This window comes from Dromiciops gliroides, chromosome 3 (assembly GCF_019393635.1).
Source record: "Dromiciops gliroides isolate mDroGli1 chromosome 3, mDroGli1.pri, whole genome shotgun sequence".
Lineage (NCBI taxonomy): Eukaryota > Metazoa > Chordata > Mammalia > Microbiotheria > Microbiotheriidae > Dromiciops > Dromiciops gliroides.
The window spans coordinates 11,619,996-11,645,004 of record NC_057863.1 but is presented as its reverse complement, the minus strand read 5'-3'; the positions used below and the strand labels follow the sequence as shown (position 1 = coordinate 11,645,004).

At 47.8% G+C, this 25,009-nt stretch overlaps 1 protein-coding gene across 1 annotated transcript in view; it reads left to right on the top strand.

The window, feature by feature from the left end:
- Positions 1–25,009, top strand: part of CROCC2 (ciliary rootlet coiled-coil, rootletin family member 2) — a 163,324-nt gene that overhangs the window by 105,011 nt on the left and 33,304 nt on the right. The window contains exons 23-27 of the mRNA XM_043997894.1: positions 2,732–2,875; positions 10,648–10,886; positions 12,104–12,263; positions 14,162–14,329; positions 24,362–24,704. Coding sequence (XP_043853829.1) covers positions 2,732–2,875; positions 10,648–10,886; positions 12,104–12,263; positions 14,162–14,329; positions 24,362–24,704 — 1,054 coding nt within the window. The remainder of the gene's footprint in view (positions 1–2,731; positions 2,876–10,647; positions 10,887–12,103; positions 12,264–14,161; positions 14,330–24,361; positions 24,705–25,009) is intronic.

The window sequence follows — 25,009 nt, the reverse complement described above, 5'->3', positions numbered from 1 at the left end:
ATAGTTCAGTTCAATAAAACAAATATTTATGACCCACCTGCTTTGGGCAATAAATCAATCAACAACAAGCACTTATTAAGAGCCTCCTATGTGCCCCAAGCTGGTAATATAAGTACAATGAATGAAACAAGCCCTTTTCACAAAGAGTTTGCATTTTAATAGGGGAGACAATAAGTATAGAATAAGTTTAAAGAAAATTAATACAAGGTAGTTGGGGGGAGGGGTCGTTAAGGTGGGGAGAGATCAGGGAAGGCTTCATGTAGAAAGCAGGGCTTGAGCCAAGTTGGGAAGGAAGAGGGGCAGGAGTCAGTAAGGCATTGAATTCCAGACATGGGCTACAGCCAGTGCCAAGGCATGGAGATGGGTTACAGTACCATGTGTGAGGAGCAGAAAGAAGACACATTTGGCTGGATTACCAAGTGTAGGAAGATTGCCATGCATAGTGCCCTGTAAAGGTCTAGTAAGGGGGGCACTCAGATGGGTCTGTCATTGTCTCGTTTTGCAGTCCCTCTCGTCCCTGTTTTCCAATGAATTTGTGCAAGGGGTCTGCCCAATGTGTTTGACATCACACACACAAAATCAGCAGATGGGCTGCCCATTGGTCACACTTTCCCCTCATAAACTGACCTCCTTTTTCTCTACTTCATAATATTTTATTTGGAATGTGTGGCTACCTCCTTACGCCCATCTTCCTCCTTTCCTTGACTCTCAGACTTGGAGTCAGGAAGCCCTGAATTCAAACCCTGTCTCAGACACTTCCTAGTCATGCTACCCTGGACAAGTCACTTAACCTCTTTCTGCCTCAGTTTCCTCTTCTGTAAAATGAGCATAATAATAGGGCCTACATCCCAGGAGATTTGTGCCAGGCATGGTGTTAAGTGCTGGGATTACAGATACAAAAACAAAGTCAAGTGCTCAAGGAGCTCACGTTCTAATAGGAAAAGACAACAGATAAAAGGGGATGGAAATGCTAGTTATTCCTAGTCTACCCTTCAGAAGCTACAACATTCCACAACTCGTGGCCATACATCATCCAAGGATACAAAAATGAAATAAGACTCAGTCTTTGTCCTGTGAGTATCAGGGTGCCACCCCCTGCTGAGAAAGACATTGTGAGAACCAGGGCAACACCCCCCTGAGGAGAAAGCATGTGACTAGCATCCGGAAGTTACATCTATTCATAGAACCGCCTGTAAGTCATGTCAATCAATGCTACCAGCCAATTAGCTTGGAGCTGTGTGTGGAAGCTGCCTTTCTTGCAGTCCGCAGGGAGCTTCTGCTCCAGGAGAATGGGGATCTTTCTTCCAGTTGGAGGTCGAGGCGGCAGCTGTAAGGGCCAGGGGTAGCTAGGCTTCTTTCTGAACTCCACATGTTCTTCCTCTCTCTTTTGCTAACTTCTCATATATTTTAATAAATTCTTTTTTGTTTTTGTTTTTGCAGGGCAATGAGGGTTAAGTGACTTGCCCAGGGTCACACAGCTAGTAAGTGTTGTGTCTGAGGCCGGATTTGAACTCAGGTCCTCCTGAATCCAGGGCTGGTCTCTATCCACTGCGCCACCTAGCTGCCCCCTTTAATAAATTCTTAATGCCCAAAGACTGGTGCTATAAGCTTCTAATTTAAGGCGACCACACATTAGATTTTGGACATCCAAATTAGATTTCAAACATCACAGTCCTTGAGGAGATTATCTTCCCTGCCCCCAATGCTGGTGATGTCATCAGTGTAGGGAACTCCCGGCATGGAAATCCTCTCTACCAATTCAGGTCTGCAGCGGTTTTGAGGGAGTGCTGCTAGAAGCACTCAGGGGAGTGACTTGTCTAGTGTATGTATAGGGACAGAACCTGCCCTCTGTCTCCTTGACTGGGAGGGAGTGCTTCTGCTCCCTGACAGGGACTGTTGCGGTTTCAGATTGAGACAAACTGTACCTCATCTGCTCAATCCTCATGAAATCCTGTGTGGCCAGTAGGGCAAGTGGTTGGGGGGGGGCGGGTCTCAGATTAGAGCCGGTCAGCACCTCAGAAATCATCTAGTCCAGAGTTTCTTATACTTTTTCCCACTCATGACCCTTTTTTGCCCGAGACATTTGTACACGACCCCAGGTATAAAAGTATATAAAATAGGTATGCAAATCAAACATTTGCTGCCAATTTTTTCACAACTTGCACATTCAGTTACACAACCCCATGCAGAGTCAAGTCTAGTCTATCCTCTTCCTTCTACACCTAAGAAAACTGAGGTCCAAAGAAGGGAAGGGGTCACAAAGGGAACAATAAAGCCAAAATTCAAACCCAAGGTCTTCAACCCCAGATCATGTGAGAGTAAAAGGCAGATTTTATTTTTTTCTGAGTCTTTTTTCATCTTTGTTAAAGGGAAGGATTGTTGGGCAGCGTAGAGTGGGGAGGGGCATATTCAGAAATAAATGTGATATAAAAACAAAAGGCATCAATCAAAAATGAAAAGAAAAAGAAATGGGTAGTATTGGGATTTGAACCAAGGACCTTCTGATACCAAATCTGGTGCTTTTCCCACTTTAACTAATCATTTTCTTCATTTTGGACCAGAAGCAGTTGGGCCAAATAAGCATGAGACCCTTGGATGAGGCACCTGACCCCACCACAATCCAACCTGGCTTCCTCAGAAGACCCCCTTCCCATCCCCCCAAGCAGAAACAGCTCGATGCTAAACTTTAGAGACATCCCATCTTCTCTTCTTGATGCGCATTCCTTCACAGGACACGGTAGCCAGCATCAGCAGAGAGCTGAAAGCCTTCCATGTCCAGTTTGAAGCCTCGATGGCTACCCACCAAGAAGAGGCCAAGGCCTTGAACGAGCGCATAAAGGAACTAGTCAGAGAGAAGAGCACTGTGGGCAAAGAGGTGAGTGGTACCAAGTTCTTTATCCTCAGGACAAGGGCAAGAGTCAGCTAAGATCAGCTAAGGGCAAGAGTAAAACTAGGGTGGGGCAATAAGAGACTTGTCTCAGGACCCTAAAATTTGAGGGACCCCCAAATTAAAAACATACTCCTTCAGCAGTGTAAAAATAACAGAATTTAAACCTAGTTTAAATTCTAGTTAGCAAAAATAATTAGTTAGAATAAAATCATCTAGTGCATATCAGATGACTGGCATGCACCAATGAGCCACTAGAGTAATTAGTTCCATCACAACTCAACTGGTCTTAATTTTTTCTTTTTTAAACTTTGTTTTTATTGTGAACTTAGTAAAAAGTAACATATATGCAGCACTTTAGAATATGCAAGGTGCTTTACATATTTTAATTTTATAGATGAGGAAATCAAGACTGAGGAAGGTTAAATGATTTATCCAGGGTCACACAATTAGTAAGTATCAGAGGCAGGATTCAAATTCAGGAACCAGTACAGCATTCTACCCTCTATAGTACCCAGAGGCCTCTGAGTAATCATCAGCAAAAACATTTCAATACACAAAGAAAAACAAGAAAGAGGATCATGGAGGAAACTGTGGACCTTTGTTGCACAGAGCAAAGATGTGTACTATTTTCACATCATGAATTACAAAGTTGTTTTTTTTAATCATCAGAAAAATAGTAGGGTTCAACTAGATGACCCCTATGGGTTCCTTCCAGCTATAAGCCCATGGTCCTATGATTTAAGAGCTCACTATCTTTCATGTTGTTTGTCCCAGGAATGAGATGAGGATTACCAGTTATAACTCTGGCTCAGGACAAGTAAATCCTATTCTGGAGAGGGGCTACTGTGCATTCTGACCAAATGAGAATCTCTCTCTCTCTGTCTCTGTCTGTCTCTGCCTCTATCATTCTCTCTGTCTCCCTACCTTTTCTTCCCTCCTCTCCCTTCCTTCCCCTTTCTCTCTGTCTCTGTCTCTCTGTGTCTCTCTGTCTCTGTATCTCTGTCACTTTCTCTGTCTCTGTCTTTGTCTCTCACTCTCTGTCTCTCTCCCTGTCTCTGTCTCTGCCTGTCATTCTGTCTCTTTCTTGTTCTCTGTCTCTTTCTCTGTGTCCCTGACTTTTCTTCCCTCCTTTCCATTCCTTCCCCTTTCTCTCTGTCTCTGTCTCTCTGTCTCTATCTCTGTCTCTTTCTCACTTTCTCTGTCTCTCTCTGTCTCTCACTCTCTCTGTCTCTCTTTCTCTGTCTCTCTCTTACTCTGTCTCTTTCTCACTCTGTCTATATCTCTCATTCTCTCTGTCTCTTTGTCTGTCTCTGTCTTTCTTTTACTCTCTGTCTCTGTCTCTCTCTGTCTCTATCTCTCTTATTCTGTCTCTCTGTGTCTCTGTCTCTGTCTCTCTCTTACTCTCCATCTCTGTCTCTGTCTGTCTTTCTCTGTCTCTATCTCTCTTACTCTGTCTCTCTCTGTCTCTGTCTCTTTCTCGCTCTCTGTCTCTGTCTATATCTCTCTCATTCTCTCTGTCTCTTTGTCTCTGTCTCTGTCTCTCTTTTATTCTCTGTCTCTCTCTGTCTCTGTCCCTTTCTCACTCTGTCTCTCTTTCTCTCACTCTCTTTGTCTCTCTCTTACTCTCTCTCTCAGTGTCTCTGTCTCTCTCCTCCTCCCCTCTCCTCTTTCTCTCCTTTCCCTTCCCCTTCCAGCTATGTCACTCCTCTACTCAATAACCCCAGGGGCTCCCTATCACCTTTGGGATCAAACACAGAATGTTCCATTGGGCCTTCAAAGCCCTTCATCACCTTCCCCCTTCTACTTTCCCAGTCTTCCTGCACCTTATTCTCCAGCATAAACTCTTTGGTCCAGTTCCTCCAGCCTCCTTCTCTCAACATTGGGCATTCTCTCTGGCTGTCCGCCATGCCTGGGGCATTCTCTGTCCTCCATTCTGCCTGATGACTTCCTTGGTTAAGTCCCAACTAAAATCCCACCTCCTGCAAGAAGCCCTTCCCAACCCCTCTTAATTCTAGTGCCTTCCCTCTGTTAATTATTTATGTATATATATAATATATAATTATCTGTTAGTTATTTCCTATTTATCCCATATGTAGGTTGTTTGTTCATATTTGTTTACTTGTTTTCACCCCCATTAGATTGTGAGCTCCTCGAGGGCAGAGTCTGTCTTTTGCGGTTTTTTTTAATCCCTACCACTAAGCACGGTGCCTGGCACATAGTAGGTGCTTAATAAATGTTTCTTGACTGACTGACTGACAGTGACCCCAGTGACACCTAACAGGTTTGGTCCAATCCAATCAAAGAATCTCAGAGTTGGAAGAAACCTCAGAGGCTGCATCTGATCCCACCTCTACCCGTATATGTGATTCCCTCTGTAGCGTCTTTGAGAAGTAGTCATCCAGATCTCAATACAAACAAGCATTTATTAAGCACCACTTATGTACAAGGTCCTTGGCTATGCACTGAAGGTAAGAACAGGAATGGTGTTTGGAAATGTGATTTCACTGGTACAGAGAGACCTCCCAGATGAGGAAAGTCCCTTGATCAATGGAATCACAGAACCCCTCAGCAGGTACCTAGTACACCCCACACACACAGAGTTCCCACTGTAACCCACTGAACACAAAGCCCTCCAGCCTCTGCTTCCAGAACTCTATGGAGGGGAGCACTCGTCTATCATGCCTCAGGAGAGCCCTCAGACCATTCCAGACATTAGATTGTCCTCATAGCACCGTTACCCATTGTTCCTGATTCTGGCTTCTGGGGTTGATCTGAATAAATCCAATCCCTCCTCCATGTACTAGCCCTTCCCTAAATGTCCTTCAGCTGGTCCCCCTATAGACCCCCCCTTTCTGTTGCTGCTAGTCTCAGGGCCTTCCAGAGTGGCCCAGAGCCCTTAGAGGCTCAGTGACTGGCCCAAGGTCACCCAGCCCGGATAACAGAGGTAACCAGGTTTTCAGACTGCCCCTCCTAGGCCCTGGGGATAAAAAGTCCAAATATGAAACTGCCTCTGGCCACAGGAAGTTTCTGTTCTCCTGGGTTCGACACCTGGGCGCCAGGCTCCTGAGGTGGCTCCCATTCTCAGAAGCAAAGGGATTGCTCTAGATGTCAAAATACCAACAGTGAGAGGGGGAGGGGAGAAAGGAGAAAATTGAAGGATATAAAAGCAGAAGAAAGAATAATTTAGCATGACAGCCTGTTTATTTTGGCAGAGAGAGAGAGAGAGAGAGAGAGAGAGAGAGAGAGAGAGAGAGAGAGAGAGAGAGAGAGAAGAGAGGAAGAGAGAGGGAGGGAGAGGGAGAGGGAGAGGGAGAGAGAGAGAGAGAGAGAGAGAGAGAGAGAGAGAGAGAGAGAGAGAACGAGAGAGAGAGAGAGAGAGCGAGAGAGAGAGAGAGAGAGAGAGAGAGAAGAGAGGAAGAGAGAGGGAGGGAGAGGGAGAGGGAGAGGGAGAGAGAGAGAGAGAGAGAGAGAGAGAGAGAGAGAGAGAGAGAGAAGAGAGGAAGAGAGAGGGAGGGAGAGGGAGAGGGAGAGGGAGAGAGAGAGAGAGAGAGAACGAGAGAGAGAGAGAGAGAGAGAGAGAGAGAGAGAGAGAGAGAGAGAGAGAGAGAGAGAGAGAGAGAGAGAGAGAGAGAGAGAGAGAGAGAGAGCGAGAGAGAGAGAGAGAGAGAGAGAGAGAGAGAGAGAGAGAGAGAGAGAGAGAGAGAGAGAGAGAGAGAGAGAGAGAGAGAGAGAGAGAGAGAGAGAGAGAGAGAGAGAGAGAGAGAGAGAGAGAGAGAGAGAGAGAGAGAGAGAGAGAGAGAGAGAGAGAGAGAGAGAGAGAGAGAGAGAGAGAGAGAGAGAGAGAGAGAGAGAGAGAGAGAGAGAGAGAGAGAGAGAGAGAGAGAGAGAGAGAGAGGAGAGAGAGAGAGAGAGAGAGAGAGAGAGAGAGAGAGAGAGAGAGAGAGAGAGAGAGAGAGAGAGAGAGAGAGAGGTCTTTTTTCAAGTGATTTCAAAGTCAGAGCCTGGGAGAGACCACACAGGGAAGTCAAGAGGGGATTTGAAAGTGGGGACAAGAGGCGGAGCAGGAGAAAGGCCAGGAGAGGAAGGGGGAAAGGCCTTCACTTTGTCAGAATAAAGGACAGAAGGCTCCTTGGAAAGATCCATCATGGGGGCTTGGGGAAAACTGAAAGTCAACAGAAACAAACAACCAAAAAAGGGAAAACCTCTGAGAACAAGAGCAGGGGAACCACAAGGGAGGGGAGGAGGCAAAGGAGAGGGAGCCGGGGGTAGGACAGCCCAGAGCACAGAGCCCCAGCAGAGGATGCTGGGCTGGGCGGGTGCGGGTCTGCCTGTCCCCAGGGGGACGGGAAGGCTTTCACGGAGCCTTTGAACTCGGGCTGCTCCCGGCCGGTTCCACAGCCCTCCCCTCCACACATGCACACACAGCCTGCACAGTCACACTCGGCTCCCTCCACCCCCTCTTTCTTCCCATCCAAGGCTCAGCTGGAGATCTGGCTGCCTGCATGGGATTGTAGCAGAGGTTGTTTATAAAATTTCTAGTAAAGAAATAATTAGTATAATCACATTAAGGGATTTGGCTGTAAAGTTCCTGTAAGAGGGCCGGCCGCCTTTGCACAGGGAGAGCCAGGGTTGGGGTTGGGGCTGCTTTCTGTTCGGGTGGGTTTTCTTTTCTCATTTGTTTGGGGTTTTCCCTCTCCCCCTGCCTGGAAAATGCAAACAGTTTCCTTTATGATAGCCATCCCTTTCTCTGGCCACTGACCTTCTGAGTGAATTTCTGCTGAGCTCGGTGGAAAACCTTGGGCCCAGTTGTGGATCCCATATGTGAGGGGTGGGGGGTCCTCACCCTCATCCTTCTCAAAAACAGAACAACAATAACACAGAGTGGGACAGAATGAATCAGGCCTGTGGGGAGGCTCTGGACAATGTTACCGTGCAAAGAATAAAGCAGTGGCCTTTTTTTTTCTTTTAGAAAAACAGGATTTTATATTCCTGTGAGTTTCTAGTATTTCCTGTGCTCGCTCACTCGCTCTTGCTCTCTCTCTCTCTCTCTCTCTCTCTCTCTCTCTCTCTCTCTCTCTCACACACACACACACACACACACACACACACACACACACACACACACACACACACATACATACACACACACTGTAACTATCAAAGCTTCTCCATCTCCTGGGAAATGAAGACAGAGCTGTAACTAGCAAATTTTGTGTCTTGGGCAAGAACAGCAAAATCTGTCCAGGGAAACAAGGTTTTTAAAAGACAAATTCAGGTAAGGCATTGAGGGCAGACTCCCTGTATGAGGGAGATAGAGACCCTAGGCCACCAAGAGGTCAAAGCCCAAAGCCACTGCTGGGGGAGGGAGTAGGGTGGACCCAGGCTTGAGAGAAGCACAGCCATGGGGAGCTTGGGGGGTGGGGAGGGGGAAGTGCAGAAATCAGACCATCTGGCAGCCTCTATTTTAACTACTTATACTGGCAGTGTTTTTAGAGAATCAGCTTTGGATTGACAAAGAACAGGGTTCAAGTTCCACTTCTGACATATCCTAACTGTGGGACTCTGAGCAAGTCACTTAGCTTCTGAGTACCCCAGGTAGCTTTTTAAGACTATAGATTGCAAAGAAGGAAGCCCCTCACCCAAAGCTTCCTGTGCTGATGAAATCGCAGGTCTCCTACCTCTTGTTCTGACTCCCTCTCAAATCTTTGCTCACTATGTAATAACCTCAGTTGTTTCTATTCCCTGATGGGATTGTCAATGCCCTCCACATGTTGGCATCACCGGACATAGTCCTGGCTGCCCAGCCCTAGCTAACTTTTTAGAATAAAGGAGAGGAGGTGTCACCAGCACAGACCACTGACTGGGCCAGATGGCTTACATCATCTTCCTAAAGCTGCTGCCATGCTGCTACTCTCCTAAGAAAGGGTTTCTGGGTAGCCTTCCCCTCCCTTTGTAGAGTGAGTCCAGGATGCCCCTGGGTTTGGAGCTGGGGCTTTGAGACCCCCTAGTCCGGTGTCTTCACTTTACAGATGAAGTGTAAGACAGAGCCAGACTTTGAACCTTCTCTGCCTTCATTCTTCCCACTGAGCCACAACTGCCTCTGAATCAAAGAATCAAGTTGAGTTGAGTTGAAAACAATGGTCAGAATAAATGGTCAGGTGAGGTGACTTTCAGTGAAAAAGACCCAGTCTCTGCTCCAGAAAGTCCCCAGCCATTGATGGTAATGTGGGGAGGGAGGGCAGATCTGACATGAGCGCGCGTGCGCGCACACACACACACACACACACACACACACGCACATGATCTCCATCTGGCAGTATCTGGAGGTCTTCAAACAGAGCTGGATGACCACACATTAGACATGCTATGGGGGGGGAGGGTTCTCTTTGCTGGCTTGGATGATGCCTGAGCCATTTTCCAACTGTGACCTCAAACCACCACCCCACTTTTCTGGTGTTATCACATTACTCTCCTCCAAGCTCCAGTCCAGCTGTCTGCTCTCCTCCCCTCCCACGTGGCCCCTTAAGCAAGCGCTTGCTGGTGGGCTCCCTGTGCCTGAAGCGCCCTCTCCTTCCTTTCACCTGTTGAACACTGGCCATCTTTCTTTTTTTTTTATTTTACATATAAGGTATTTTATTTTTTCCGTTACATGTAAAGATAGTTCTCAACTCTTGTTTATACAAGCTTTACAATTTCAGATTTTTCTCCCTCCCTCCCTTCCCTCCCCCCTCCCCTAGACAGCAGGTAATCTGATATAGGTTATATCTATATATCTATATACATAGACATATAGATATATATATACACACACACACATATATATACACATAATAACATTGATCCTATTTCTGCACTAGTCCTGTTACAAGAGAAAAAATCAGAGCAATGATGAAAAACCTCAAAATAGAAAAAAAAAACAGCACCCCAAACAAAAGAAATAGTATGGTTCATTCAGCATCTATACTCCACAGTTCTTTTTTGTTTTCTTTTTCTTCTTGGATTTGGAGATCCTCTTCTATCATGAGTTCCCTGGAACTCTTCTGTACCATTGCATTGGTGAGAAGAATATAGTCCATCACAGTAGATCAATACTCAATGTTGATGATACTGTGTACAAAGTTCTTCTGGTTCTGCTCATCTCATTCATCATCAGCTCACATAAGACCCTCCAGGTTTCTCTGAACTCCTCCTGCTCATCATTTCTTACAGCACAATAGTATTCCATTGTATTCATATACCACAACTTGTCCAGCCATTCCCCAATTGATGGGCACCCCCTCAACTTCCAATTCCTTGCTACCACATAAAGAGCAGCTATAAATATTTTTGTACATGTGGGTCCCTTTCCCCTTTCCATGATTTCTTTAGGAAAAAGACCTAAAAGTGGTATTGCTGGGTCAAAGGGTATCACTGGCCATCTTTCAAAGCCTAAATCACAGGCTGCCTCCTCCATGAAGCCATCCCTGATATCATGCCCTGCCCAAGGATCTCTATTCCTCTCCCCTCTGATGATGCATTTACCCAAGGACCACAGGCAGGCTGCTGTGATAAGGAAGCAGGCTGGGAGACTAGGGTCTCTTCTTCAGGGTCACGCAGCCAGTAAGTACTTTTGAATGTTGGATCTTCCTCCTCCCAAGTACAGTCTCCTATTCACTCCAGCACCTAGCTGCCCACACCCACCCTGCTCCCACACACTAGGGAATAAAGCCTTGGTGTCGTCTAGGCTTTCTCAGAGATTTCTCACCTCCCCTGCCCAGGTTGAAGAGTTGAGAACTCAACTCCTCCGGGCAGAGGAGGGTCAGGAGAGGACACGCAGGGAGCTGGCCGACCTACAGCATGAGCTTCAGGAGGCCCAAGAGGCCCGAGACCTTGAGCACAAGGAGACAACAGCCATCCGCCGAGCCCTGGAGGATGAGACCCGGGAAAAGGACATGCTGCAGCAATCCAACACAGGGCTCCGAGAAGCCATCAAGAAAATCGAGAGTGAAAAGATCAGGTAGGGGGGCAGAGCCGCCAGGACCCCCATGATAGATCCGGAATTGGAGGTCTTGGGTTCAAATCCTTACCTTTGCCACTTCCTATCTCTGGGACCTAGGGGAAGCCCCTCCCCCTCCCTGGCCTCCATTTCCTCACTTATGAAATGACACAGTTGGACCAGATGCCTCCAAGTTCCCTTCCAATTATGATCTTATGACCCAGTTTTCAAGGAGGAGAGGGGCAAAGTCCTTGCCCTCAACCCAATCCCACCCAACAATGCCCCAGGCATTTCTTATGCTTAGAGGGTTTTCAGCCTTCTTGGGAAGAGAAGATTCGCAAACATGAAATAGCTAAACACCCCAGTGTATAATTTAGGATCTAAATGTCTTATGTCCCAAGAAGTCAGAGGAAGGTGAGAGCCCCTTGGCCTGACAAGGTAATATGGAAGAAAGGCAACTTGAGTGACCTCTTGAAGAAGGAGCAAGATACTCTATGGATATAATTCTTGTGCTCTCCAAATCTAACTCTGTGGCCATCCCAAAATGAGATAGATGGGTCACATACCTTGGAATGCTGTTTTTGGCCCTTCATCAGCTCATGTCACCTATCTGGGTTTCAGTTTCCTTATTTGTAGGATCAGGGGGAAGGTAGATTTATAGCTAGATGGGACCTTAGTGTTTCTCTGTCCCAACCCACTTGTCTTACAAATAAAGAAATGGAAGCACAGGGAGTCTATGACTTCCCAAGGTCATTTCAGCCTCTGAGTATTTGAACTGTGATCTAAGCCCAGGTCTTTGGACTCCAAATGCACAAAAATGAAAAGATTGAACTGGCAAACTTGAAGCCCACTTCTATCTCTAAGACTACATAACCCCGAATATTAGGAAAACATCGATTCAATTAGACAAAAGTCATTCTTCACCATCCACAGGCCATCCAAATGGTCTCAAGAATCAGAAAAGTCAATATGGCAGATTTGGGAATGGGGGAGGATGTTGGTCATCTTGAACCCCAGCAGGATCATGGAAAGGCCCTGTCTCTGTCTGTCTGTCTCTGTCTCTCTCTCCCTCTCTCTTTGTCTGTCTCTCTGTTTCTCTGTCTCTCTGTCTCTGTCTCTCCCTCTCCCTCTGTCTCTCCGTCTCTCTGTCTCTCTGTCTCTCTCCCTCTCCCTCTGTCTCTTTGTCTCTGTCTGTGTGTGTGTGTGTGTGTGTGTGTGTGTGTGTGTGTGTATCTCAGTTTTAAGCAGGCCAAAGAGGAGAAGGAACAGAAGCTCATCATCTTGGAGGAGGCCAAAGCCTCCATCCAGAAAGAGGCTGGGGAGCTCAGAGGGAGCCTCCGAGAGGTGGAGAGGTCAAGAATGGAGGCCAGACGAGAGCTCCAGGAACTTCGGAGACAGGTACCCCAGTGAGGGTTGGGTTTGGATGCTCCCTGCAGTCAAGTCCTCCATGCCATGGGTTCCTATGTCCCCTATCAGAGCCCCAGACTGAGGTTCAATAGATGAGGTAAGATGACCTTCATTGACACAGAAGAAGGCCCTTGGAGCGTCAGTGAAGAGCCCCTACCACCTACCTGGGAAGAGTGATTTGTCAACTATAAAATGCTCTAAGATCATAAAATACACACCTATCCAGTCTTCAGTTTGCTATTCTGGGGAGGAGGAATTGGGTTTATTCTTTTTGGATCCAAAAGGAAGAACCAGAAACAATGTGCAGATTTAGGTTTGATAGCAGAAAAGGCTTCCTTAAACCTGATACTCCCCAAAGTGGAAGGAACTGCCTCAGAAAGTGGTGGGTTCCCCCATGCTGGGGGTCTTTGAGCAAAGTTTGGAGGGACCTCAGAGGCCATCCAGCCTGACCTATGCTCTGAGGAAACAGAAGCGCAGTGAGAGGAAGTGACTTCCCAGGTCTCCCAGGGAGTCAACATCAGAGGGGAGTTTGGGTGCTGGTCCTCTGATTTCAGAACCAGGGCTGGCTCCTTGTCAAGCGGGTGACAGCGGGGATTCCTTTTCAAGGTGTGGATTGGACGAGCTGCCTGCTGGAGTCCCTTCCAACCATGACATTCTAGGATGTCATCCTTAGTGGATCCAAAAGTTTCCCAATGAAATTTGGAGCAATCAGCAATCGGACTCTAGCCAACTGAGCTGGCTCTGGGGGAGGCCCCTCTCTGAAAGGGGAGAGGAAGGTGGATACACAAAGAGCAGCCACCCTAACAAGGCGGGTTTACGTTCCATACAATAACAAGGATGGTCACAATTTTAAATAGAACAGTGACAATCTGGGGATTAGCACACAACTACCACGGAAAAAGAGTGTGAATTTGGCCAGCACTAGTAATCAGAACCAGATTCACAGGCAGGCACAGCTTGTCTTCCTCTCAAGAGAGGAAAACAATGTTGGTGCTTAGCCTGGAGGAAAGACTTAGGGGGGCACAGAGCTATCTTCAAGAGACTGAGGGCCTGTTAGGAGGACACAGCTTGGCCTCATTCTGCTTGGCCCAGGAAGGCTGAACCAGGAGCCATGGGTGGAGGTTATAGGGAGATGGGCTTCAGTTCAACTCTGGGAAAGAACATTCCAGTGCCCAGAGCTGCTCCCAATGGAAGAGGCTGCTTCTGGGAGGGAGGAGCTTCCCAACCCCAATCCCTGTCAGTTTTCCAGTCAAGGTTCGGTGAGGGCTTCATAAGATGAAGGGTCCCTGCCTGGAGAGATCTGCCGAAGGACGGAAGCACATCCAAGACAGGGTCATAACGGACAAGGAGCAGCATCCCCAGACACTGACGAGCTGCCTGCCACCCAGCCTCTCTCAGCCTCAGTTTCTCCATCTGTCAAATGAGGCTAATAATAGCACCTACTTCCAAGCTCAGTTGTGTGGTTCTAATGAAGTCAAAACAAATGTGTAAAGCGCTTTGCTACATAAACATCAGCTGCTGTTACTGTTTCCAAATCCAGATTGCCATGCTCTCCAGCACCCAGGGCCTAGTGGGGTTTAAGAGATGCTTGTTGGGTTGACTCCATGCATGCTGGCAAATGTTTAACAACTGGATCCCACGACACACTTTTATGTTTAATCACATCATTCATATTTTCACCGTCATTTTCTTAAGTCAAGACAATAGACAATAAATCAAGCCTTGTTCTGTAGTTTGCCGGTTGCTGAGGTGTTCACACTGAAAATCGAATAATTGGACTCTCTGAGCCTCTCCGAGGGGGTTCTAGTGGCCCCTTGCCCCTCTTACTGGCTGAAATGCTCCCTGACTCTCCAAGGTGTTCAGGCAGTGACCCTCTGCTGTTCACGCAGGTAAAGACCATGGAGGGTGAGAATGAGAAGAAGTGCAAGGAAGTGAGTGACCTGCAGGCCAGAATCATGCAAGAGGAGCAGCGGGTGCAGCAGGGCCGGAGGGAATCTGCGGAGCTGCAGAAGAAGGTCGTGGAGACAGAGACCAGTTGGGAAAGTGCTCGGAAGGAGGTGAGAAGGCAGTATGGACGAGGCCCTCCTGGCAGGGGCAAGGTTGGGCAGGCGGAAGTGAGGCTGGACCACCCGATGGAAAAGTGGGGCCTGGGAAGATGTGAGGACCAGAGGGAAGCAGGTCAGCACTCGGGGAGGAAAGGGGGTGAGGAAGGAGAGGGAAAGAGGAGGAGAGAAAGGAAGCAGGGGAGCAATGGGAGAGGTGAAAGGAGACAGAGAGGGAGAGGAGGAGAGGGGAAGGGGGAGCAGTGTGAGAGGGGGTGGGAGGAGCAGCTCTGGAAAGAGTCTGAGAAGCCTCTGACCATTCCTTCCTTCATTCCTTCATTCCTTCATTCATTCGTTCATTCATGAAGCAATTTCTGTGTACTAGACCCTGTTCTAGGTGCTGGCCACGCAAGGATAAAAATAAAACTGCCCCCGGCCTCAGGAAGCTTACATTCTATTGAGTGAAACAACATACACCCTGATAAGTAGAGACAAAGTAATGGGGGGCAGAGGGGAGCCAGGGACACCACCCAAACCTGCTCCAGACCCATACTGCTCCCACTGTCTCTGGCTATCAGCCTTCACCAAGTTCCACAGCAGGGAAGGGACTTCAAGGAAGCTGTTTGGAATCAGAAGATCTGGGTTTGAATCCCAACATGATTGCCTTTGAGCTGCTGAATGACCTTATCATAGGGTTCACATATCTATAGCCCAGGGCAACTCCATGAAACTGGGTTCAAATCCTGTCTGCACTTACTATCTGGGTGACCTTGGGTCAGGCAAAGAAGTTTAAGCTGCCTTCTTTATGAATCTATCAGTGCCAGGGAATATGCTGTGTTGGCAGAGTAAGGGATGGTTTTCTGTAAGATATGGGTTGTGAGAACATCTTTGAAGGCTGATAGAGAGCAGTGGTGGGAGCAGAGGACCTGAGTTCAAATCCCAGCTCTGTCACTCACAACCTGTGTGACCTTAAACAAGTCACTCTCCTCCCTAGCCTAGATTCCTTCATCTGTAAAACGAGGGGTTTGGATTAGACATCTTCTGAGGTCTCTTCCTGCTCTCAGCCTATTAAATCCACAGGACAGGCCCCTGAACCTCCCCAAGAGGTTCTTGGTTGGAGAACTCTCTTGCTGGGGATTAAAAGATGAGAATGGGTCCAACACATTAGGATTCCTCTCGGAACTGCCCTTGGAACAGGCTGCACCTTTGTCTTATGGAGGAAAGTGAGGCCACATTCCCCCTTGCCCTGGCACAGGGAGAGGGAGAGATCTCAGGAGGGGCTAGGGCCTCTGTCCCATCTCTTTGAAGCCTGGCCAGTGGCATGCCTTGTTGGAGGAGTGAGCAGAGGTGACCATGGCACAATGGTTGGTCTATCCAGTCCTCTGCCAAGACCAGGCCAGTCTGGATTGACCGACCCCACAGGGAGGGAATCCAAGGATGGCAGAGTTGGAAGGTACCTGAGAGTTCACTCAGTCAGTGAATCCACAAGCATTTATTAATCACTTACCATGGGCAGGGCACTGGCCTTGGGACTGGGAGTGAAAGGCAAAAATGAAAGAATCTGCCCTTCAGGTGCTTGACAGGCTAGCTGGAGGAGACAGTGTGTGTGTGTGTGTGTGTGTATGTCTGTGTGTGTGTGTGTGTCTGTGTGTGTCTGTGTGTGTCTGTGTGTACACAAACATATTTATCTGTACATACGATTTATATGGTGATATATAGTTAAATAGATATGAAGTGATATGGAGTCCTACATCTGGTTTTATATACATGTAGATGTTATAATTGTGCTTCTAGTCATATACAAAATCGAGGCTCATGCTCTCATTTTACAAAGGAGGAAACTGAGGTGCTGTAGCATTGCCCAGGTCTTCCAGGTACTTGTGGCCCAAACAGGTCCCTGGCTTCCATCCTTTAAGGCCCCTGGGCCACAGGGTCTCCAGGCCGGCTCCTGCCCTGGGTCTCCAGCTGATTCCATGCTTTCTCTAGAGCCTAGCTACTTCACCTCCCATGCTCCCTCCCCAGGCTGACTGACCTCCCACCCTGTTCTGTTCCTCTCCTGGCAAGGGGACGGGAACTCCCTGGGTGGCCTTGGCCCCAAGTGCCTGCCTTTCTAGGCTACCACCCAGGGTGCGGAACAAACCCTCCCTCAGGACAGGACCCCAAGAGAGCCATCTCTGGCCCTGGTCCAGCCTGGGTTTGGCTGGACAGGGGGGTTTCCTCTTGGGGTCTGAGACCCCAAGCTGGCAGAGTTGCTGACCACTCCCCAGCCACTCACTGAGCTCTGGTCTCTGGTCTGGGCTCTCTTCATCTGGTGCTCATTCCCATGGTTTACAAGCTCCAAGGGGCCGTGGTTTGGGAATAGAAAGAGGGTTGGGTGTGGAGGGGAAGGAACTAAATTCAAATCTTTCACAGCCTCAGTTTCCCCATCTCTAAAATGAACTGCAGGCCAGTTTTGCAAAACCCTTCTTAGCTCCCCAGCTGTACAGAAATACCCAGATTTAGCCCATTGTTGACCCCTGAACTAGATGAGCCACAGGGTCCCTCCCAGCTGCAAGGCCCATCTAGGGTTGTGTGCATATGGGGGCTCAGGCTGAAATTCAGACTCGTCACTAAGATATATGAGATTCTTTCACTAGGAACCTATAACCCAGTCAAGTTGACAAGCATTTAAGTACCTACTATGTGCCGGGCACTGTGCGAAGCACTAGAGATACACAGAGAGGAAAAAGAACCATTCCTATATTCAGAGATCTCTCCATCTAATGGGGAAACAACATGAACACAACCGTGCACAAACAAGCTAAATTTGGAACAGTCTCCGAGGGAGGCGCCAGCACTGGGGAGATGGAGAGAGATTTCTTGGTGAAAGTGGGATTTGAGCTGAGCCTTGAGGGGAGCCAGGGGTCCAATGGGTCACCTGCACCTCAGCCAGCATCCTCAAGTGCCCCCACCTGACCCTCGGCCCCTGCCCCTGGAAGCCCAGTTCTTGTAGGTGACCCTTCACCTCCTCTTGGCCCCAAACAGGCATCTGGGCCAAATTTCTGCACCGCACCAGAGTGCGGACTTGCACACAAATACCTGCCTTTCCGCTCCTCTTTGTGCTCTGTCTCACCTCACCTTTGGGGGCAGGGACTTTCTTAAGTGCTTGTTCCTGTGTCCTCAAAACATAGTACAGTGCCTGGCACACAGTAAACTCTTTTTTTGCGGGGCAATGAGGGTTAAGTGACTTGCCCAGGGTCACACAGCTAGTAAGTGTCAAGTATCTGAGGCCGGATTTGAACTCAGGTACTCCTGAATCCAGGGCTGGTGCTTTATCCACTATGCCACCTAGCTACCCCACAGTGCACTCTTAAAATGATCCCTCTACCTACCTTTCCTTCCTCCCTCCTTCCCTTCCTTTTCTTTCTTCTTCCTTTCTTCATTTTTTCCTTCCTTCCTTTTCTGTCTCTCTGTCTCTCCATCTCTCTCTCTCTCTCTCTCTCTCTCTTTCTCTCTCTCCCTCCCTCCCCCTCCCTCCCCCATCTCTCTTTTATGGATTCAACAATTCTCTTTGCTGGTGGGTCCCAGATCTACCTAGCCAACCTTCATCTCTCTCCTGAATGGTAGTGCCAAATCACCAAACTGCTCTATGGACATCTCTCAACATAAAGGTGTCTCAAATCTAATATTTCCACAGCATAACTCATTATCATCTCCCTAACCCTATCCTTTCCTATTTGTTTTTAAGGGCACCGGCATCCTTCTGATCCTTCAGTTTTCCCACTTAGAGGTCAGCTTCATGTTTTCACTCTCATTCCCCCCACTTTATCAGTTGCCAAGTCATGTTGATTCTATCACCTCAAGATTTCTGAAATCCTTCCCCATCTCTCCAATCACATCACTTGGATTCTAGTCCAGGCCCATATCCCCTTTCATCCAACTGTTGAAATAGCCTCCAATTGATAATAACCTCACCTTGTCTCTTCCCTCTCCAATGCACCCTCTGAATAGCTTCCATGTTGATATTCCTAAAGCATAGATAGGTCTGTCCAGGTTAGTCCCCTACTCAAGAATCTCCCGTGGCTCCCTTTTGCTTCTAAGATAAATATAAACTCTTCTCTTTTATACTTAAGGTCCCTCTCAATTTGGTTCCACCAGATTTTTGCCTACACATTACTCCCTCCTGACATTCTGGGCTCCAATTAAACTGGTCTCCTTTCTGTTTCTCCCATATAACATTCCATCTCCTTCCTTGGGGTCTTTGTATGGGCCATCCTTCATGTCTGAAATGTCCTTCTGCATCCTGAAAAACCCAAGTTCCCTCCATGACTCAGCTCAAGGGCATCCTCCTCAGGAAAGAGGGCTTTTCTGCTTCCCTCGGTTGTCATTGTCCTCCCCTATATTGCTGTGTATTTATTAGATAAAGGTAGATAGACACACAAACAGATGATAAACAAATGATAGATACGTAGGTGATAGATAGATAAATAATAGCTAATAGGTATATAGTTTGATAGATTGATAGGTAGATGGATGGGTAGATAGATAGATAGATAGATAGATAGATAGATAGATAGATAGATAGATAGATAGATAGGTAGATAGGTAGGTAGGTAGATAGATATTCTGTGTTTATTTAACTATTACCAGGTTATATCCTCCCAGTAGAATATGTTATTTGAAGGCAGGAACCATCTCACTCTGTCTTTGTAGTCTTAGCACCTAACACAGTGCCTAATACATAGTAGGCCCTTAATCAATGTTGGTTGGGCTCAGTCTATAGACCTCCACCCCAAAGGATACCCCACAGCTTAGGACAAAAGTTCCTCTGTCATATCCCCTCTGGTGAGGCAGAACTGCCAGACCACACCGTATCTCCCAACAAAAAGCCTCCTACTGCACAAATGAAAAGCTTCTTCCAACAGACTTTTGATTGTCCTCTCCAAGCAGAAATTTCAACCACCAGACTTTTCCAACTTTCTCTCCACCTGCCCACTGGTTGCTTAGCACAAAGGTGCTGAGATAGTCTGGGCGGTTTGGGGAGAACCAGATCTAAAATCTCCCTGCCAATGGTCCTCACACTAAGTATCCAAGGCCACCTACCATTCATCCCATCCCAGGTAAGGTGATCATCTTAGAATTTACCAATTGGAAAGGATCTAAGAGACCATTTTGTCTAACCCACCTATGGCCACAAATCCCCTCTACCCAGCAAGTGGTCATCCAACATTTGCTTGAAGAGAACAAGTCAGAGGGAACCCTGCTCAAGCACTGCATTCTGCTTTGAGGCCAGTCTTGTTGTGAGAGATTTTGTACTCACCTCAAATCCATCTGCTTCCCTGTGTCTTCTAGTCATGGTTTCTAGATCTTCCCTCTCAGGCAAAGCAGAACAGGTTTAACCCCTATTCTCCATCATAAATAGCTAACATGTCAACAATTCATCCTGGATTATTGCTGTTACTTGGGGTCTGCCCTGTCTTTACTCGTAGTACCTATTTAGGCTTCCTTTTCAAGCTAGTGATCCCATAGTAACAAGGTGTTATCAAGCACTGGAGATAAGTATAAGTCCCAGGACTGCCCAGTTATGGAACCACTGAACCCTCACAGAGGAATGTGACTAAGAAGTCTTTGTTGTTGCTGTTGTTCAGTCATTTTTAGTCATGTCTGACCTTCCATGACCCCATGTGGGATTTTCTTGGCAAAGATACTGGAGTGGTTTGCCATTTCCTTCTCCAGATCATTTTAGTGATGAGGAAACTGAAGCAAATAGGATGAAATGACTTGCCTAGGGTCACACTGCTAGTGTCTGGGGCTGGATCTGAACTCAGAAGATGAGTCATTCTGACTCCAGACCTAGCACACTATGCACTATGGCACCACCTAGCTGACCTGAGCAGAGTCTATAGATTATGAAAACAATAGTACTGTGGTGCAATTTGTAGGCACCGGTGAATATTTAACTGGCGGGGAGAATGTAGGTAGTGATAAGGACCTTCTCCGAGATTCCCGTGACAAGATTGGCTTCCTGGTAACAAAGTATCCTTGCCAAGGGCATGTGGATGCCTTTTAACACTACATTTGAGGATGACCTATGAGTCATGGCTACAAGTGAGCTATGCCTTTGGACTTGACCTTTGAAAGGAGGTCTGGTGAGAAAGAGGACATCACCAAAAAACTGAGAGAATGAATTAGAGCCAAGAAAGATGCTGAGAGGAGAAGGCCTATATTCCAAAAGCGGACCAAGCTCTCGGGAAGGAAGCCTGAGACACCTGCATGGGGACTCCCAAGAACTCATGTGGCCCCAAGAGGGGAAAAACATCCTTAGGATGGAGACTCATTCTCTAAATTACTTTTTTAAATGGCTTTTACCCCCAGTGTGCACTAGGTTTGCCCATCTACAGCTACCCAGAGTCTTATAGCTCCTCTTCATAGAAGCTAACACGTCCCACATCGTCACCACCACCATTGTTTTACAGTCTATGCCATCCTCCCCAGCCCTGGTTCTTCACATACTTCTCTATCAGGACAATCACAAAGAGACCACGGGAGAAGGTGCTGCTCATAGGAAAGGTTGCCTTTGGCCTTTGAGACAGAGGAGAGCTGGAGGAAGCAGCAGGAAGGTCTCTTTTTTAACTCACACAGCTTCACAACCCCCTCCTTGCTTCAGAAAGCAGGAGTGGCTATTTTGGGGAACTCTGGCATCTGACCATAAGGGGCTCACGGATCCTCGCATGACCAAGAAACTTGACCAACACCACACCTACCGAGTATTATTTCTGAGCACGTTCAACCTCCATGTCACTTATGTCCTACCCAATCAGTGGTCAGATGCATTCCACAAACTCCAGACTGTATCTCATCAGCCACCTGACAGACCATCCTGCCCATCGTCACCTTGGTAACCAATGAACCTCAAGCAGTATCCTTAAATGTGATCTATAGGCAGCAAGTGCAAGGTACCTGTAACCCATGCCCAATTTTCTGCCTCTAGGCTGCCATGATTTCTGGGCCCCAAAGGGTCTCCAATGTTCTGCTGCACCTGTATCTTTTACCCATTAATACTTAGTGCTTCATTCACCAAGTCTTGCAATTCAATGCAGCAAATAACCCAAACAATATTTATTCCGTGCATAATGGAGATAAACAGCAGGACCCCTTGGTCACTCTGGCTGGAGAGCATCCTACAGCTGAGCCTGACCCTTGGCCGTTTCTAGGGAGACACATAGCTCAGAGCAGAAAGGATGTGATACAGCCAACCCTAGGTGCTCCTAACACACCCCTCATCCCCCCACTGCCACACTGACGTAGCAGGAGGAGCTGCAGAGGTGGGTCCCTTAGAGAGGAGATATATCGGCCAGCTTGCCTGTTTGCTTCCCTTGAACCTCCTCTTTGCCAAGCAGCTCTCCTCTGGAGCAACAGAAGAGGGCATTGCCCTTCCCCCACCCCAGAAACAGCGTCCCTTTGGGCAAGCGGCAGCTAAAGCAGGAGCTTTTCCAGGTGGACTGAAGCTGGGCCTGGGACTCCAGGATGCCTTCTCAGCTTTGGGTTTCTTTCCTAAGTATAGGTGATCAAACAGCAATCCCAAGATAGACATTTCCAGCCTCCTAGGCAGCCTCATGAGTTCAAGAAGTGTGAACTCCCAGGTTCCCCAGAACCTGCTAGCAGACTGCTAGCAGATAACCACTGACAGGAGAAGGGTCCCCCCTCCAGGACCTGACTTACCACAAAACATGGGCCTTGAGGGAGTTGTCCAGACAGCAGAGACTTAATAGGAAATAAGAAATGATGATTCAGCAGTTCAACAAACTGCTTCATAGTTTGCATTTTGAGATCCAATTGCCCAGAAGAGAACGTGTATGTATTTAGGTATTATATGTGTATGTGTATACATGTGTATATATGTATATGTATGTGTATGTGCATATGTATAATCTAGGGTTGTATAATATGTTGTTATTGAAAGATACTAATAATGTATCATTGTAATACTGGATTTCATTGAATTGGGGAAAGATCCCAAAGAACCGTAGGGCTTGAGAAAGACTTCAGTTGAGAGGTACCTCTTAAACTGAGCCTTGAAGGAATCTAGAGATTCTGAGAACCAAAGCTGAGGAGGGAGCATATTCCAGGTATGGGGGACAGCCCAGGTAAAGGCATGACGAGAGAAGATGCCACATAGAGTTCAAAGAACAACCAATGGTTAGAATGTGGAGTTCCTAAAGGAGGTAAATGAGATCATTCTAGATAAGTGGGTGGGAGCCAGACTGTGGAGGGCTTTAAATGCCAGACCTTTCAGATCTGCCCAAACTTTACCCATGGTCACCAAGAACTTTTGATAGACTTTTTCTCGTCTGTCTAGACCTGTGAGGGAGGAACCTGGGACAAAAACCTGATGAGGAAACCAGTAGGCTCATTGCAATCCCTGATGACTGCCCTCCATCCTTGGGTGATAACAGTGCTGGAGACGATCCCAGTCTTGCCTCCATCCCATCCCTGGAACAGCAGGTCACTTTGGCCTTATTCCCTTCCCTGTGCTGGGCCTCCTGTCATGCTTCAGATGACCCCATCTGCTCTCTTCCCCCATCTGATGAGAACTCTGAACTGATCTCTCATTTCTGCACAACCCATGGCCCCCAAGCGGAGTCTCACCTTTGCATGGCACATCACCCTTAGTCTTCTAAGAGGCAGTCAGAGCCCACTAAGCCTGGAGGCATATCTGAGTTACCGCCTCTTCCACCTTCAAGATAACCAGGTCACTCTCTTGGCCACCATGGAATTCTGCTACCACAGTACCAAGACCCAAATGCCCTCTTTCTCAGATGGTCCTTTCCAATTCTGATTTTCCCCTGAACTTATCCTGTGTTCTCACCTTATTATTAACCCTGTGCCCTCAGTCCTCCCAGTCAATGAGGTGAACAAGTTAGAGGCTGCCCAAAGCAAATTGCGACACACCTTCCAACCAGCCAAAGCGGCAGCCAAAGAGAAGAGCTTTCATCACACACATTAGCAGAGCCCTGTACAGAGTAATGCATTCTGGCTCTCCTCCCCAACCCTGCATATCAACAGATCTTCCTGGAACTGGCAGAGAGAACAATCATGCTCTCTCAATTACTCAGCCCACGAGCCCATGGCCTACCGACCACCTTGCTAGGGATCCACTACCCAAACTACTCTCGTTGAATCTGTATTTCCTTCTGATGTGTGTAAGGACAAGAGGAATCTGTGGTCTGAGAGATAGATCTTGGGCTCACTTAAGGGACCAGGTAATGCCTAGCACCTAACAGACCAACAGAATTGCCGGCCCAAGGACAGGATCTGGGCACCACCATACAATGGGCATGCCTTGGCATTGGAAGAAACTTTCCACCGGCCCTGCCTGCTGAAGCCATGGCCTTGAATCCTTTGGAGGAAGTGTTCTTTGGGGGAAAAAGGGTCTCCAGGCTCGCAGTGCCGCTGATGCCATCAAGACTAGCCTGTGGACATGGTATAAGCCTGGTCTTGGGTGACGTGGTCTCAGGAGACAAACAGGCTCTTTACTGATACCACTTTTCACAATGTCTTGCTCTCACCTATTTGGTGCCAATTCCACAGGGCACTGGATCATTTGCAGGAACTCCTGTCAGCTTCTGGGGGTAGGCTGAGCCTGTGAACTCTAGCTTCCACTGGCATCGCTTGTGTCTACTCTCCCAGTCATAACATGAGCCATGCTTCTCTCCCTAGTCAGATTGTCAACCTTGGGCCCTGGGAGGTGTGCGCTAGTGCTGTCTGCCCTGGAGGTAGGCACTGGATACCCCAGGCTGGAAAGCAGGTATAGATGGACCTAGATAGACATCAGGTGTAGCAAGAAGGTGGTCAAGACCATGCAAAGCACCTTGCAAAGTCCTTGTAGAAGTTCACTATTGGTTGCTTGGTTGAGTGAATGAATGCTCCTAACCCCAGAGGCACACCAACTCCTTCCGAGGCAGAGACAGAAAAGCTAGGGCGGCCTTTTCCCCTTTAGTCTAATATCTTAGTCTCTAACAAATGTAGACATGGAAGTTTGCTAGTGTCCACGGTTGCTTCCTCTAGATCCTTGGCCTGCAGAGAAAACTGGCACATACAGAGTCAGGAATGCAGGTGCGGGAGAAAGAGCTGCTGGAGAACCTGCAGGAATGCCACAGGAATGAGAAGAAGCTCAGCGATGAGCTCCAGAACCTGGAGATGAAGCTGAGGCAGGTTTGTGGAGAAGCCAAGGTCTGCCAGATGCACCTGAGCACAGCCAGCGGCCGCGTCCATAGCCTGGAGCAGGAGCTGGACCAGGCTGAGCGGAGCAGGAGGGAAACTGAGGCCACTCTGAGGAGGCTGCACTCAGCACTGCGCCGGGGACTGGGCCTCAGCACGCTGCAAGGAAGAGCCCCCTCCCCATCCAAAGGTCAGTCACACCGAGAAGGCCAAAGGCGAGGCCTCCAGGAGCCGTCCAGTATCCAGGCTGGCTGCCCAAGCAGGAAGGGAGGCTCAGAAGGAAGGGAGGAAGGAAGGAGCGGGGGAGGGAGGGAGGGAGGGAGGAAGGAGGAAGGAGTGAATGAATGAATGAATGAATGAATGAACGAATGAGTGAATGAATGAACGAATGAGTGAATGAATGAATGAATGAATGAACGAATGAGTGAATGAATGAATGAATGAATGAATGAATGAATGAATGAAAAGGAGCACATACTATGTGGTCTTACACTG